General features: G+C 42.0%; 1 protein-coding gene across 1 annotated transcript; it reads right to left on the reverse strand.

The window, feature by feature from the left end:
• Window positions 1-451: 451 nt before the first annotated feature.
• On the reverse strand, window positions 452-13,199 carry sfrp5 (secreted frizzled-related protein 5). The gene is made up of 3 exons (XM_005743829.2): window positions 12,190-13,199; window positions 5,232-5,309; window positions 452-2,300 (listed from the first exon to the last, which is right to left on the reverse strand). Exons 1-3 carry the CDS (start codon window positions 12,743-12,745, stop codon window positions 1,972-1,974), a joined length of 963 nt encoding a protein of 320 aa, XP_005743886.1. The 5' UTR covers window positions 12,746-13,199; the 3' UTR covers window positions 452-1,971.
• Between the last annotated feature and the right edge of the window lie 1,211 nt (window positions 13,200-14,410).

The following is a 14,410-nucleotide window of genomic DNA, read 5'->3' on the forward strand; positions in this document are numbered from 1 at the left end:
TAAGAACCTATTGGTGGTTGCCCTGTTTTGTTTTTTGTTTTCACTTTCAGAGACCAATTTCAAAATCTAACACAAACTCTGGATGACCACTTTCAGTCACACAGTAATTACGAGTCCCTGGTGGAAGGAAACCTGTCTCCAAATAATTGTGGTTGGATCTGGGACTGACTGCAATCAATCTCAGGCACATTGTTGAATATTTGCAGTGTTTTTACAGCTATGTTGCAGTTAAATCACAATCCTGCAGTAGCTACGTCACTGTTTGTGGAGAAATCTTCTTCTGTTTTAAATCTAAGAGGTTCTGGCTGGAATGTGAATTTAAATGATAAATAGACAGTGTGCTTTATGTCAAACACATCATAAGAGAATAGGATGGCCAAACCAACAAACAAAAATCCCTGTTTTTGATTTACAGCCTACAGTGAACATTGAGAAACATCAGACCAAGACATTTTCAACTTGTCAACTTTATTTTATGCTTTGACAGTTGTTGTGGTAGATTCAAAAATTTAAAAAGTGTAAATCAGAGTAGTTTCCTTTTCTATTCGCCCCATTTTATTGCATCTAATTGGCCAGTGAGAAAAGTATCTGTTTAATATGAAAAATGTTAAAAAAATAAATGAAGTCGTAAAATACTGAGCATCCTCATTCAAGTGTGTTAGTTACTTACGCGCTTTTTTTTTTTTTAAACCAGTCGAACATTTTATGCAGATGATAATCTGAAAATAATTTTTTTAGGCATGAATATACACTTTGTGGTTTATTGGTAATAAATGTGAAACATGACATTTCAAGCAGGTGTTCTTTATAAAAATTTAAAATATATTTTATTCATTAACTTTTTCTGTAAAACAAAGATCTATTTCAGTAACAGAACTACTTACAGGTTAATAGGTTAGAAAAAAAATCTCTCATTGTTACAGCAACAGTGTATTCAGGTGCTCTGTGTGTATGATTTTTTGTTTTCATACCATAGATGTTTAACTGAAGCGTTTAAAAAAAAAAAAGTACAAGAAAAGAAACATTTGAAGACTGATAGTGAAAAATAGCGAGTACAAGAGACTTATGAATCCAACATTGTTGGTTGTGTCCAGAGTCTCTCTCTCTTTCTTTCTCTTTTATTCTCCACTTGTTTTCCAGACGATGCCTTCACTGCCCTAACTTTATTCTCTTTCAAAATTAAAAAGTAAAAAATATTCAAGTTTCCCTCTTTCAGGCCACAGAAATGGTTCTGTACAAAGTCAGTGGAAGCATCAGTCAGTCTGTCTCATTCCATCAGTCTTCGTTCCCAGCATGGATAAGAAAAAAAAAAAATCCCAGTTTTCTAAGCATTTAGTATTGGTCTGAATTACCTACTTTTTACAACATGCAGTTAAGTGGATCATCAATATTTCTGTGCTTTGATGTTGTTCCTTGGAGCACTGTGCCAGCGTGTGCACTGGTACATCACACAACCCACATACGCTCACTCTCTCATTGCTCTCAGCACTTTTTGCACAGAAACAAACCTTCCCATAATTTTCATTTCACTACAGCGTCGAGCGTCTTTTCTTTCCAGTAGTTAAATTTCCATTTCTTAATGCTGATGTCTAAGAAGATTGCTTTAGGATATGATTTAAGTGATTCTATAATATCAGAATAGGCAAGCATATTAATGAAGAGTACATTAGATTCCAGGATGTGAATCAATATGAAATCATTCTTATTGTCTTTTTTTGATGGAAGGGAGGGACTTGACTTATTTAAAAAGCAGTTTTCCTCTCTCCAATAATAATAATAATGATCTCTAACATCAAAGGAGAAAAGGACAACTACCTGATTCGTGTTTAGCTTCGGGGCTGGTAAAAGATTTTATAGGATCCATGACTCAGGGATGCATTAGTGAAATAACTGCTATCATCTAAGTGAAACAAAGGTTGAATCTGAAAAGCAAAGTTGTGGAAAGTTCAGCGAACACTGCAGTGAAGCAGGTCACTGGAAGACGGTGTGGTAGGTGGGGCACTGATGGGACTTCATGTATTTGATGGCGACCTTGAGCTCCTTGCTCTTCTTGTCCCACTTGTGAATGGACGTGAGAAGCAGTTGTTGGTCCACTTTGCGGCCCATGATGAGGAAGTTGGAGCCCAGGCTGTCCAGCTGGGAGCACGGACAGTTGGCACCATTCTTAATGTACAAGGTCAGCTTCTTCAGGTCCTTCTTCCTCAGCACGCCCTGCTTCAGAACTTTCTTCTTCTTTTGTGCTGCAATCAGCTTCCGGTCACCCTTTTCCTTTTTCACCTCCTTGATTTTCATCTTTAGGACTAAAGGAGAAGAGAAGAAGATATTTAAATGTATTTTTATTCAGTAAAACCCTAAAAGTCTTAATGTGTCACTCTGATCCCAGTGTTTCACTCTTATTTAAGCAGCTGTGGTATTTTTTTTTTTACTTCTGGAAGTCTAGTACTGAGCTCTGTACTGTTCTAAAGCAGTAGCTATTTTACACCTCCCCCGAGTATCATCATTTAGACTTTCCTGAGCGGTGTGCAAAAACTGCATCCTTGTGAATGTCTGACTCGGGAAAAACTCCACAGTCCAACATCTTTTTGGAATTTGGTGTACATATTTTGGCAATATAAATCACAAGTCTTCTCTTTGTTGTTGTTGGGCTATTCCTGAGCAAAAATCATCTTAAATGATTTTGCTTGCAAGTCTCAGACAAAGTCAGATTTATAGTGAGGTTCAGGGCAACATCCATAAGTCTAAAAAACTGCTTGCAGCATGAGATTAATATTGCTACATGGAATCATTATCATCTGTTGTCATTCTGCCCTGCCTGTGTCATTGTTTACACACTTGCAGTGCAGTATTTTGCGACCAGCTGTGTATTTTTAGGCAAAACATATGTAGAACAGAGAACCTCTGTGCACAGTTTTATTACATGTAGGATCTGGTTACAGCAAACTCAAAGTTTATCAGCCTAATGAAGTACTGACTTGAATCTCCCATTGCACCTTCTGTTTATAAGTTCATATTTTTATATGCGAGAGATTAAAATTGAACTGCCAAACATTCAAAAGAGGAATTGTCTGGGTGAGAATTTTGACAGGTGAAATTAATCACGGGTCGGGCAAAGGTGTGGGGTCGGTATGAAGCATCGCTATGTACCCCGGCCTGCTGAAAGATCGCCATTTCACTTCTCGCCTGCTTGTCTATGGTTGCATAAACATCCCTCGGTACGCTCAGATAGGTATACAGTACATGTGAAGTGATAGCGTGTTCAAAAAGGAATGCGTGCATTGAGTTGCCCCTTGTTCACATCCTGTTTCACATCCAGCTCCTTCGCCGCGAGTATGTTTATGCGCTGTATTTGCCTGCCTACATGCCTGAGCCGCGTGTGTTTTTGTGAAAGACTGCATTCATGTGTATGTACGGCGTGTGTTCAGTAAAGGTACGGAGGATAATTCATCTCCCTCTGCTTCACTTTAAATGCCCACCTGTAATCAGTCATATTTAGTCATAAGTGATGCAGTGGGGCCCTCTGTGCGGCCTGGCCAGCATCTTTGTGACAAGCTGTGCCCACGTCTTTATACAAAGTCGCTCTCTTTAAAGTGAGCAGAGGAGGGCGTAGAGGTAGAAGCAGCTGGAAAGAGAGGGAGTGAGCAGTGTGCCATCGTTTTGAGGAGAAACAGGTTTTCTTCAAACTGAAGCAAGCAATCTACTTTAACAACAAGGTGTCGGCTAAACAAGACTCTTGTCATTTGTACAGCAGCTGGATAGTGCAGTAAGAAACGTCATGAGATCGTCCATGAAAAGCAGACCGTAGCAAAAACAGTATCCAAAGATGAATAGGTAGCAGCATTCATGAGGTATGAGCTCAAGCTCTCGCACTACAGAATAACATTGTAGAGTTGTTCCTTCCTTGATCTCCAAATCCATATGTCACACTTATCTTTTCGACGCATTCCCTTGTGTCCTCCAGCCACATAAAGGCTGAGCCAATAAAACGTCTTTCTGCGGCTATCTGCAATCATGTTTCATATTAATGAACAGAAAGAATCTGTGTTTTCCTTTATGATCCCTGAAGCAACCTCATGTTAAAAGATTGAGATATATAATCCTGCAATTAATCAGACAAATAAATATCCCTGATTTGGTAACGTCACGATGAATTACAGGAGACGTGTCTGCGTTTTGGTTGCGGCTCAGAGAGTCAGGAAGGTGCGCACGGACACGTTTTGTTGTTGTTGGATGTGGTTTTATCATTTATTATGGGTCATGCTCTGTATATTCTGGCTCTTTTGTACATGTGGTTATTTTGGAAAACTGTTTTATACTGCAGGCATCTCCTCTGCGGGAAACATGAAATATGCAGAGAAAAAAATGATCCTGGCCACACATGCTTTTGTAATTTCACAACTTTTTGTCACCCTTCCTCATTTGGTGCTTAACGTGTTTGGAACAGAGCAAATAGACAGCAGTTTATCATTAACTGTAAACACTGTAAACAATTCAGCTGCTGTGATGAACTCAAATAACAGAATATTTATATAATTATACTCTGGCATCATCTTAAGGTCATTACTATTGTGAAACACGAAGGTTGGAAAGTGGAAAGTTTGAAATTGGGGCTAAGAAATGAAGTCATTTATCAGCTCGTGTGAAGAAAAAGCCGATTCTAGCAGCGAAATTAACGCGAAACGGCTGCAATAAAGATTTAATCGAAGGGAGGATCAGAAGTGAGAAACAGGGATGTGCAGGTGAGATTCTCTGTGTGGTTGCACATGCTTTTTAATTCATAATCAAAGGAAAATAGCGTAAATACCAGTTAATCTTCATATTATGTAACCACTGAAAGTTAAGCTTTCGTTTTAGGTGATTTTGCTATTTTGCTATAACTTTATGTCCATGCCATTTATGTTGATGGGAGTTTTTAAGGACACAGTGCTTTGACTTTTTAGTTTGTTATTACAACTTTTCAACACAATATTAAAACACAGATTTTATTATTACGTCATGAAACAGACTTGTAAATCCAAATCAACACCGTGGTGAAATGTTTTGCTTGCACTCTTGTACTTGGCTGACTGTTGTACACAAAGCAAATGCACTTTTCTGCTGTGTTGTCAGTCTCTCGCAAACTCCAGTTTACCAGACTGCAGATAGGTAAGAAAGTTTCCATAACCCTGCTGTATGCTAGTGACCGTTTGTATCCATAGTCAGGTACTATGTTTTTCAGTTTTTTTACTACTTACCAAAGTCACTTGCACAGTAATGCTCCATGATGTTGTCTTTCTTCAGCTCATTGTCACACGGTGGGCACACCTTTGACACTGAGGGGAAAAAAGAAGGAAGAAGAATTTGTCGTCACCTGTATTCAATCTCGTTTCATTTGGTGCTTTTAAGACCAGATTAGCTCATATCTAACAGCAGCGTTGAGGTCAAGTGCAGTGAGCAAACCAAAGTTGTGTCAGTATGAAATCGTTAAGCCCTGAGCACTTCTGAGGCACTTATTTGCCGCCGCCCCCCGCCCCCCCCCTTGTCAGAGGCTATTTGCTGCTGAGTGAACGCAGAGTCCAGTAGGCTGACTGATGTTTGCCCTGCAATTACACTGGAGAAAATGTTTTTATTCTGGCCCGTTGTATATTTTGGTGGCGCAGGCGTGGTCTCGGCTGTTCAGAAAGGTAAACGGTGCGGCGGGAGCTGCTGAACATGGTGAAAAGTGATTCAGTACACAGACGCAGCCATCACTTAGGCCACACAGCAACCGCACATTGTGAAAGAGCGAGGGGGAAACCAAAGCAACAAGTTCAGTTTATTTTTAACTCAAAATTTACGGTCATGCATGCTTTACTCAAGAGCGTGTTTGGCCTGTCTAACTTTGATATGGGACTTTGTGATTGTTGTTGTTGTTGTCTGCCCACACAGTTGAGACAGAGCACATGAGGGAAGAAATACAAGCCCTGCATAAAATCCTTTTTATGTATTTTTTGCATGTTCCCATACTTTTATATTTATATAGCTGAAATGGACAAATAAGGCCTTGCTATTCAATTAATAGGATTTATAAAACGTCAGAGACTTCTCTGACACACGCATACACGAAAACGCACCACCTTGTAATTTTCCCCTCAATATGAAACATCATCATAAGAATTATTGCTTCGATTCCATGTATTTTCAGAGTATTTCCAGCTCTACACATCTAATATCAGGCCACTCATCCACCAAACAGAGCCGCAAGCCAAGAGAGCAAAAAAAAAAAAGGTATAATATTAGAAAGGGCCACAGAGAGAAGGATGTGGTATAGAAGCATTGCCCTGACAACATACCTATACACCTAGGGGATAAATTTGACAACATGAAGGGAAAACAGTGCAGAACTTTTGCTGAGTTGGCAGCCTTTTTTTTCTCGAGATAACTGCTTATAGGAGAGTTTAGTTTTTCTGACATTCCCTCATTGCAAGATCCAAAATATGTTATTCCCCCACTCCCCGAGTTCCCTGTGCTTTCTCTTTCCTTCTGTGTCTCCCACTTTCCAGAAACACACCTATGCAAAACGACACGCCTCTCCTTGCACTGTGCAGGCCCTGGGTTAAAAGTCAGGGTTCAGAGGTTATCACCTCAGCCCAAACCTCAGCGTCTGGCCAGATAATGAGATGGGTCAAAGTTTAACATGCTTCGCTGCTTGGGTCATGGGGAGGTGAACCCCCTAACCACCAGTGAGTGTATGCATGTGTGTGTCTGCCTATGTGTGTGTTGGAGGTAGCTGAGCCATGTTCTTGTAGAGCAACTGCCAGTTTTTTCTCCTCTGAGGGTTCCCATGCTTTCATAGGCAGGAGACCTGTGAGGCCTGCAAGGTCAGGCTTCTAATTGTTTGGTGCTGACATGCAGACTGGGACAGAAGCATGGAAAAACACACACACAGAAACACACACACACAGAACAAGAGACAACAAAACTTCTCTGGATTTGTCCGTCTTGAATGGTTCCCTTGAAGCCGTTCGGTCTTATTCAGACTCGGTGGTAATTCATTCTGGTTTCACAGGGGTGGTATTTTGGCAGAAAGCCCGGTTGCGCTGATGCCAGAGCATGTGTCAGGAGAAAGCAGTCCCTCCATGAAACTTAGTTGAGCTTGGACCGAAAACCAGCGTTTGGATGGCGCTTAGAAATCACTTAAGGGACGACTGCCCTCATCGTCGGTCTCTGTCGAGGGAATCACCGTCATGTTCTGATGGGAATCACTGCTGTGTGGCTTGGTACTTTTTTTCCTGGACACATTTCTGCTCAGTAAATATTTTGACTTTGAGCTCATTAATATATTTTTTGCCATCATCTCAAAGCAGCTGAAGAATTTTTTACCATGCGATTAAATTGTGAAAATCTTGCTCTCACTCTGGTTGACTTTGGACTTGACCACCTCTTGTGTGCTACTTTTGGCATTTACCTACTGGGTTACAAACTTAATTACAGAAATTTTAATGTTCCAATTTATTATGACAAATGTTACTGTCTTACAGAGCTTACAGAACCTGTGGAGGATGAGGAGGTTGGGAGTTGATGATTGAGGATAAGAGGAAAGGGATAATGGGAACGGGGTGAGTAGGGAGGAGGTCTTGTGGAAGGCCCTGCTGTTAATCTTTAAACAGCAAGCCAGGGTGGAAATGGTGCACAGCAAGAGGGGGAAACTTCTCCAAAACTTCACTTACTCATAGCTCCGAGGTTAATAACATTTCAGTCTTTCTGCAGTGTCTTTTGTCTATAAAGAAATCTCCAAGAAAAACCTATTAAACTTATGAACGTGAAAACTCATTTGCAAAATAAATTTGGAATACAAAGCAGTGGCACCGTGTACCAATGCAAAGGAATATCTGTTCTCTTTAATGACATAGTCATTCTTATTTTGTTTTACTTAGCTTAGGAAATTGCTTTCTGGCATGAAATTTATTGGGCAAAAACACAAATCATCGTGTCTGTTCACAGTGAATTCCTAATAGACACCGCTTGTCATCACATGATATTTAACAATCTAATTAACTTACTTTAAACATGCAGCTGAAATCACAAACACTACAAATCATATTTTATGTTTGTTTCATTTGACTGATTCGCTTGGAATCATTTTTATAGTTGGGTAAAAATGCAAGAGGTTACATGCAGCCGCTGCCTCTTTCTCTTATGCGCACTTTTGAATAAACACAAACACGTGTCTTCACACATCTGACGACCACATCTAACAGCACCGTCATCTGGTTCTCTGACATTTCTTGTACCTTATTGCTCGTTGCCCGAGCTTCACAGCGACTTTTATAAGAAGAATGTGCGCCGGTCACTATCTCATGCCTCATTTGGGTCTTTTAAGTCATGAGCAGCAGCACTTATGACATAAAATGGTACAATCCCGGAGATGAAATTCAGCGTGATTTACATCGGAGAGCCAAACATCTGTTGAAATGCGAGGCGGCAGAGGACTAAAGCATGACTTGGGGAACCCACGGGGCCCCTAAAACACAGCATGCTCCTTGCATCTGTAGGAAGCCTACACAGAAGAGAAAATACATCCTCATAATGCCTCGGCAGCGCTCCATACCCAGAGCATTGGATCATATTTTCCTTTTCATATAGTAACCAAGTTCATATGAGCAGTGACTGTTGTGCTGCTGGGGTCCTGACAGTGCTGCCTGTCTCCTTTAATGTGGTTGTAAATCACACTAGTCACATTTCATCACAGATTTCAGCAAAGACAGACCTTTCCTCCCATGCAATTTCACTGTACATATGTACATATCTTGAGTGTTCATTTCTGGTGCAAACATGCAAACTAAGTTAAGAAACAAAACTAAGAAACAAAACCAGAATCCAGTCTGTGATAATCATGCCTACTGATTTACAGATGCTGACAGCAGCTAAAAGTGGCATCATTAAAACAATGAGGTGTAGTTGATGGTGTGGCATTAATTGTTCCCTGTCTGACAGACTGAGCTCGGCTGGCCTTTTCCGCTCCCGGGATGCCTGGGCCCTCTTTTGTCAGCAGTCAGCTTGTCTTCTGTGGTATAATATACAGACTTGTATTTCACATAATCACACCCCTTGGGCTCTTCACACACACACACACACACACACACACACACACACACACACACACACACACACACATGCACGTAAAGGCACAAGTGCCAGCACAAAACCTGAGCTCAGGTGGTGGTGAGTTTCTGCCAGTTTTGGCTGTGACACAGAGGTGGAAAGTGAATCTTGCTCTGTACTGTTAGTTTCCACAAGAGTCCTCGAACCGTGCTATATCATGTAATTGCAGAATAGCTCAGATATCATCGGGGCCTCCCGGACTGGGAGATCAGCGAGTAAAGCTATACTAATTCTTGTGATTGATCCAACTCCCAAAGATTCACCTTGATTACCACAAGATTCTTCATGCGATCCCGTGTAAAGAAAATCGTCAGTGTCCTCCAGTGACATAGAAGCTTCCCGGGAAACTCACTTCTAAGAGCTCTTAGCTGAAATTCCTTTTTATTATTGCTGGCTGTGTTTTCATGTGTGTGTGTGTGTGTGTGTGTGTGTGTGTGTGTGTGTGTGTGTGTGTGTGTGTGTGTGTGTGTGTGTGCGGGTGTGCATCGGTGCGGAATTAGAAGCCAAAAGCTTGTCCTCGGGATGGCCTCATCGGCACATCTGAGAATCTCTGGTTCTTAGCGAAATGTCAGTGGCTGAGCCTCCGGGCTAGAAGTGATATGGGTTCACTCTCAGTGTGAAACACTCACAAGAATACACGCACATGCACACACCTAAAAAAAAGCACACACCCAAATTTAACTTTACCGTTATTTCATTTTTGTTTTTGAGTGTCATTTTATTCTTTAAAAATTAAAATCAGCATATTTTTTTCTTATGTTCTTTGTATGTAAAATTTCCTAACACTAAAAATCCTTATTTCCACTGATTCTTAAGGACCCTCTGTAATCTATCCTCCTCTGATCATTATTTGAATAGATGGGATCAACAAACAGTTGGCTGTTTGGGGAGGGGGCAGATGAACATCAGGCCGCCTCCTTCTCAAAGTGCATGTAGAAGAATGAATTATAACTCCGCAAACCAAAATGTCACATACTTGATACGAGTCCTACAAAAACAGAACGGCCATTTTCCCTAATGGAAAAAGTCAGAACTGCATTAATTCACCCAAGAATCTTCCACTGGTCTTTTTCCCACTGCTTTTTGCAAATCAGATTAGATACTTAGATGTCAGTATGCTGTGACCATTATTGATAAAAAGGAAAGATATGTCACACAACTGACTGACATTGTTTTTGTAATGATTGGTTTTCAGCGCTTTAGGAAATGTGTTTATCTGTCAAAGAACGTCTCAAGTAACAGAAAGGACATTTCAAGTGAAAAAAAGACCTTTACACCATAAACGAAAGAAGATGAAAAATGAGATTAAACGGTTGAAAGCAAATCGTAAAGTAATGTGAGCAATATGGCAATGACCATTTTATTTATATAGCATTTTTCAGCACGTACAAACTCAGTGTCCTTAACATAAAAGATAAATTAAGGCTTAGTTTGTAAAAATAAAAAAAAATAAAAATTTAAAGAGGGTTTTTGATTTTGGACACAGTTTTTTAATTGACTTTGGCTCAACAGGCACCTGCCCCCACCACCAACCCACACACAACCACAGTAACTGAAAGCACCTTCAGCACACTTAGATCTAATTCTAGGAATAGTTAAGAGATCTGCACCGTTTTCTAAACCGGATCTAAACCGTTTTCTTCAGGTTCTCATTGAAAGCAGAGGCAAACACTTCTTATGCTGCAGGAAGCAGCTTTTCTCCTCTTTTATTCGCTGTGTGCCTGTCTTTACTCTCCTGCTTCCCTCTCCTTTCACTCCTCTTCATTCTGCTCTCTCAGGGACAATCAGACTTTAGCGATTCCCATTCTCTGCCTGCGTCTCTTGTCCTGTCATGTCGACTAATTAGTGGGAACTCAGTAATTGGCCTTCTAGCTAATTGGCCTGCTGGCTGCCAGACCCAACAATGGCTGAGCAGACTGGGACACAGTGGGGACTGTCCCCCTCCACTGTCTAAAGACTCTCATCAACTCCCTCTCTCTCCCTCTCAGCGCTGACTGCTTTTGTGAAGAGGCTGCTTAAGTAGTTGTGCTTCTCACACACATGCACACACACACATACACACAGGCATTTGCACACCTCTTTGGATTTAGTTCCCACTCAGTCCCACTATTCACAATTGATACTCTTACTCATTGCTTGTGAAGAATAATATATTCTCCTATTTTTGTGAATCAAATCACTCTCAGAAACCCTTGATAAAGATTTGTCCTTTGTTTCATCCAGCTAAGGTTAATTTAGTAATTTGACTCTGTGCAAACCACGAAATAAAACATAATTCATTCACTCTTTCACTGTTTCGCTGTAGATGGATGACTACTGATAAGGGTGTGTGTCCATGCATGTGCCTCTGTGTAACTTTCAGTTAATACCCCCACAGTCCATCTATCTTAACTCAATGCGCGATCTGGCTGCTGGAGTCTCCAAGTCTCCTGGCTCTCTTGGTCTGTCTCCGTGCCTCCCTGAGGCATATGTAGATGGCCAGAGCCATCCTCAACTGTGCACTTAGGACTTTCCCCTGCAGCATCTTCCTGCTCCCGTCTCTTTCGCTGACCTGCTTTGGCTAGTTTTCCACTTAATCTCTTGTCTGTCATTGTGGAAATGTATGGAAGCCATCTGATTCTCTCATCCTCACAGTTTACAGACTCTCAGTGTATCCGATTGCAAGGACTTGAATGATCATTTGCTAAAGTGATATTATGAAAACAATGAAAAATTCAGAACTTTATCTCTTCGTTTACTTTCTGCTGAGTTTTTCATCTCAGCGCCTGCGTCTGCAAAACACAACATATTTTTCGGGGCAACTTTTCCTTCTGTCGAATTTAAAACATATGCGCATTCATATATCTCTTGTTTTCAACTAGATCTTATCAAATATACCAGGACAGAATATTTAAAAAATCTCAAAGATTTATTAAATGAGTATTTATTGAATTATTAAATCTTTCTAAAGAGATATTTACATTTTGTGGAAATCACCAGATTATCTTTTTGCTGCTGGAAAAGCTGTAATTTTAACCAGTAGCCTCTTCAGTAGTTATGCATAAGCATGCATGAATGAAGGTGGCCTACCTGGTGGCTGGGTCGCATGGTTCCCGGTGAACTGCATGGGGATGCACAGGTCGTTATCAATGGGGAACTTGTCGCAGGTCAGCATCTCCGGCCAGGGAAAGCCGTAGGTCTCCATCACCGGAGCACAGCTGTCCCTGACAGCCTCGCACAGTGAGCGGCAAGGGTAGATGGGCCTGTCTAGGCACACTGGTGCAAACAGTGAGCACAGGAAGACCTGCGTATCAGCATGGCACCGTTTGGCCAGGAGGGGCACCCAACTGCCTGCCTGCTGCTTAACTTCGGGCATGGTCTCATGGTCCAGGAGGTTGGGCAGCCTCATCTTCTTGTAGCCCACATTGTGGCACAGGCGCAGGTCAGCTGGTATGTCCAGACACTGGGGCTGCTTGGTGTAGAAGCGGCCATTGTGGAAGTTGTCCGACTGCCAGCTGTAGTAGTCATACTCATCTGCGGCCGAGACGGTAAGGAGGAGGAGGAGGGAGAAGGGCGACAGGCCCAGTGCCAAGCTGAAGGAGCCCTGGGTTAATGCCCACCTGGGGCTCTTTTGTCCGTTTGCCATGCCTCTACGAGTTCAGACCAACAATTCAAGAAGGTTATATCCAAAGTCTCCAAAGTAACTCAGTGAAGACAAAATGCAAGGAGAAGAGAGAAACAAGGGGGGGCAGGCGTGAAAGCTGTAATCCCTTTTTTTCTCCTGAGTATGAACGCAGCGGATTGAAAACAAAAGTGTTTAATTCCCTTCTTCCCTGGAGAGTCGACCCTCTAAGCCTCCCTGAAACACCTCCCTGTGTGTGTGTGTGTATGTGCCTCAGGTAGTGGAGTGGGGAGGCAGCAGTCAGGGAAGAGTGAGCTTACAAGTAGGACTTCTTACTTTTCCTAACTTTCCCTGTTCACAGTTTCTCACTTTCTTTCCCTGGTGCTCTCCTAGAACTGCCTCCAGCTCTCTCCTGCTCTCTGTCTATCAGTCTGTAATGAGGAGTACCTAGGTTTTAAGAGGCAGTGGTAGCTGCTCTCGTCTGCTGCCTGCCCCCTAGCAGGCGTCCAGACCATTCACCTTCCTACTGGCCTCCCCTGGACTCACTCAGAACAGCTCCAGCCAATCACAACCCCAGGGGGAGGCTCCCACTGGCCCTCAGGACACTCCTTCTGCCCCTTATTTTCACCAAAAGCCCTCCTCCAGAAGAGCTTAACGGGAAAGAAAGAGAGAGCAGCCTGTGGCAAGTTTCTACAGCTGCATTTTTATATTGATCTCTCGAATATGCACACGATTCTTTAGTTGGAAACACACCCAGAAGACACTGCCATCCTCTTACTCATGTTGCTTTTGTGATGGATTTCTAAACTCTTTAGCCCACTTCCATTTACTTGTGAGAGACAGACTCTACGGGCTCCCTGCAGATTGCTCCACGTGTAACAAAGGATGCGTGCTTGCAATTCAAGCACGCTCACTTCATTAGCTCAAAACAGTCTGGCAGCAGCTTTGGCTGGCATCAGCAGTGAGAAAACTTACAAGTGCGCACATTCACATGCATAACTGTAAACGTGAGAGATGCAGGAGGAGAATATGAATGAAGTTGAGGGGGGAAAGGGCATCAGCATGGGAGAAGTGAGGTTACTGAGTTGTGCAACTACAGGTGGCTAGGTGGTTTATCCGCGCCAAGGGAGTTATGCTAATGTGTATGTTGGCTGTGAAAAGAGGCACGCTGCATATCTGTCTCTTTCTATCAGTGCCACTGACACAGTGAGGGCCTTCATCTTTGGAACAAACTCCCTAGAAGGGTCACATTCAGATTCAAAAGCCTGTAGCATTGTGAACAGGATGTGGGATCAGTGGCTCACTTGGAGGGTGTTCCTGCATTTGCTATTTGATCTGCGTCACGCATTAATGCTTTTCCTCACGTGAATAGACTGTAAATGCAGGCCAATACAAATGATTTTAAAGTGACTGTTTTCTGTACTATATCAAGATATATGTGGATTGTGAAGACACCATATAGATCATCCTGCAGCTGGATTGTGGAGAGACTAAGACGAAGTAAACAAACTGTATGTGGCAGTACAAACAAGGGGACCGGGAAAGTGCGTGCATGTGTGTTTTGCAAACAGCTGGTGGTGTACTTGGATGGGAATCAGGAACAGTATTGTTCTGCGCCTGTAGGGTGGAAGATAAAATTCCAGAAACAGCAGTGAGTCCGTAGAATCTAATTCAATAAGATGATATGAA

The sequence above is a fragment of the Pundamilia nyererei genome, unplaced genomic scaffold, assembly GCF_000239375.1.
Source record: "Pundamilia nyererei isolate P.nyererei 1_Seehausen unplaced genomic scaffold, PunNye1.0 scaffold00136, whole genome shotgun sequence".
Lineage (NCBI taxonomy): Eukaryota > Metazoa > Chordata > Actinopteri > Cichliformes > Cichlidae > Pundamilia > Pundamilia nyererei.

Coding starts and splice junctions, on each gene's coding strand:
- sfrp5 (XM_005743829.2), bottom strand. CDS start 12,745: ATGGCAAACGGACAAAAGAGCCCCAGGTGGGCATTAACCCAGGGCTCC. Junction 5,310..12,189: donor CCATGCGACCCAGCCACCAG/GTAGGCCACCTT, acceptor TTTTCCCCTCAG/TGTCAAAGGTGTGCCCACCG. Junction 2,301..5,231: donor TTACTGTGCAAGTGACTTTG/GTAAGTAGTAAA, acceptor CTTCTCCTTTAG/TCCTAAAGATGAAAATCAAG.